General features: G+C 33.3%; 1 protein-coding gene across 1 annotated transcript; it reads right to left on the bottom strand.

Annotated features, from left to right (window-relative positions):
• Positions 1-6: 6 nt before the first annotated feature.
• Atg5 (autophagy protein 5) lies at positions 7-2525 on the bottom strand. Its single transcript, XM_011301475.1, has 3 exons — positions 2237-2525; positions 1564-1766; positions 7-775 (listed from the first exon to the last, which is right to left on the bottom strand). Exons 1-3 carry the CDS (start codon positions 2390-2392, stop codon positions 337-339), a joined length of 798 nt encoding a protein of 265 aa, XP_011299777.1. The 5' UTR covers positions 2393-2525; the 3' UTR covers positions 7-336.
• Positions 2526-2531: the final 6 nt, after the last annotated feature.

Here is a 2531-nt window from a genome sequence, read left to right as displayed (position 1 = left end):
CTAATTTATTTTTCCATCAAATTTTCGTTAGACTACTAACAACTATTCATCGACGATTACATAAATGTATAAGTATTTCTGTTATATTTTTAACAGGACCGACTATCACTCTACACATTCAAATTCCATGATTTCTCGTCGAGTTACGCATCTTTGTTATATACAAGTAATTAATTTTATGGCGGTTTGTCGACGATTTTCTGAATCAAATTTAATGTAATCGGTCCTGAGATTCCATCAAAATGAATATTGATTTGCTTCCCAGTAAATGAAAGCCTTATTCATCACGTGTAAGTATTGTTAGACTGATTCATGTATCTTTTTGAAGCTTGACAGTTACGAAGAAGACATGCAAAGATGGAGAAAATTGTCGGGATAGCTCATATGTTCAGAAAGCCATTGAAGAGGTGTATCCAACGGAGGATTAATTCCATGTGTTAGAAATTCGAGATCCGTTTTGTTAGGAAATACTTCATTGAGTAAGTGTTTCAATGTTTTTCTCTGGCCGTCTTCGTTGACTGGTTTCACTAATTTCTGAACATATCGATCTTCACTTATGTAACATCGAAAAGGAATGTATTTGAAACCTTCGTCTGAGTTGTTAACTTCCATTAACCGTCGGTTCACGGCCCAGAATTGGTCGAATTTATCATTCAGGAGACCGAGCCACAATTGATTGTGATCTTTTTTCTGCATGCTGGAGACTATCGTGCCTCGATGTTTTAATACATCAGCTTCCTTGATGCATGACAGAAAATATGATTCGACGACTTCTCTGCAAAAAAATTTGAACTTTAAAAGAAATGGCAATATCAATTTGTACATGGTTAAATTCGGTGATGATGAATAGAAAAAATTGCCTCATCAAATTTAAAGTTTTTAAAACATTTTTTCCAAGATAACGTATAGTGTAAGACGATCAAAACAAGTACCAATGTATGAAGTACAGTTTTCTAATGCAATGATTGATGGGGATATGAATGACCGGTTTTTTGCTGCTAAGAAAAGTATTAAAAAATTTTAATTGCGAGCTATTAGCAATAGAGGAAACTTTTAATTCATACATTGTTTCTACAATTCTTTTTCGCGTTAAAAAAAGTAATTTTTCATTCAATTCATTTTCAATGAGAACATCAAAATTAAACTCCGCAATGTTCATCCCACTTCCCATACCTCTCCTTCCCTCGCTCACTACGGTGACTCATCTCAATGATACTTTTTCAATTCTGAAGGTTTTGCTGATTAGGCGGTTATTACATATTTTTGGTATGCTTATGACCAAAAAAAGTCTTAAAAATATTTAAAAAATAACAATGAGAATTTTCTCAATGAGCTTACTCATGTGATACTCATGTAATGTTCAAAAAATTATTCACATTCATAGAGTGAAAAATGCGACATGAAGGAAAGGAAGGGGCCAGCAATGAACACCCAGATTACCTACTGAAAAGAGGGTAAGATATGCAAATTGTAGAGATGCTCAATAAAGTCTTTGGTGAAATCAAGGGAGATAAAAAACGGACAGTCTACTAACTGGGAAAAGATGGTGAATGGTTTACTTACTTATTCGGACAGTGCATAATATCGTTCTCGGGGAATTTGTCGAAGTGCACAACAATGTTCCAAGGTAATTGTACATCGTTTGAGTAAATATCAAGCAAAACTCCAATTGGAAAATGCCATTTCAATGGGATGCCATTGAATTCAAGCCACATTTCGTTCTCCTGTTTGTCCTGTTGTATATGTCTCATAAAATGTTTTCTAACCTGGAGGAAAAGATTTTTCGCATTTAGGTTTGAATAATATCAATTTCTTGTCATAAAGTGTCAAAATTTAAGTTCAGGTGACAGTTTAGAGAATTTACCACTTTTTCTCAAGAGTCTATCTGGCAATTTTGTGCATACAGTAGAATGATTCGTTTTTTTCAACCCGGTTTTGAGTTTCCTTTTTTTTTATAACAAAACAATGTTTGCTTTTAAACAATTAAAACATTGATATGATTACTGGTAATCGGTGCCAAAAAATGGATGAGTAGGATAGGAAAAGGTATTCTCTAAAGAGTTCCAAAGAATCGATGATTCAATGATTTTTATCAACCTTCTCTTATAAAAAAAATGTTCGCTCCAAGATTTACAGAAAAATCGTACGTAAAGGTTAGAGGTATAATGAAATTATTGTGAAATTATTTGTTTTGAAGCATTTGGATTATTGTATGAACAAATATTTTTGGATTTACCTTATCTGTACAGAGTGGGAAATAACTCAATCTGGAAACCATTAAATAAAATGGATCTGGGGCTTGTAATTCACATACTTCCTCGGGATCGAGTTGAAAATAAACGGGAATTTTTCCCTCCCAAATCTCTCTGAGTACCTCTCGATCATTTGCCATATCCTTTCGAAATTATTCTATTTGGTAATAATACTTTTGTACTTAGGTTATATTCGTGTAAGCAGTTTCACAATTTCACAATTCTCTCTGTTTATCTGCTGAAGTGGCTGAATTGTACTCTGAGAATAAAATAATAGAT

The sequence above is a fragment of the Fopius arisanus genome, unplaced genomic scaffold, assembly GCF_000806365.1.
Source record: "Fopius arisanus strain USDA-PBARC FA_bdor unplaced genomic scaffold, ASM80636v1 scaffold00023, whole genome shotgun sequence".
NCBI lineage: Eukaryota > Metazoa > Arthropoda > Insecta > Hymenoptera > Braconidae > Fopius > Fopius arisanus.
The sequence above is the reverse complement of the archived record's forward strand: the minus strand, read 5'-3'. Positions and strand labels throughout refer to the sequence as shown.

What these genes read in the sequence shown, in the direction of transcription:
- Atg5 (XM_011301475.1), bottom strand. Translation starts at nt 2,392, where the DNA reads ATGGCAAATGATCGAGAGGTACTCAGAGAGATTTGGGAGGGAAAAATT. An exon ending in TCCCACTCTGTACAGATAAG is followed by an intron (nt 1,767 to 2,236) that starts GTAAATCCAAAA and finishes CTTTTCCTCCAG; the next exon opens with GTTAGAAAACATTTTATGAG. An exon ending in ATTATGCACTGTCCGAATAA is followed by an intron (nt 776 to 1,563) that starts GTAAGTAAACCA and finishes ATTTTTTTGCAG; the next exon opens with AGAAGTCGTCGAATCATATT.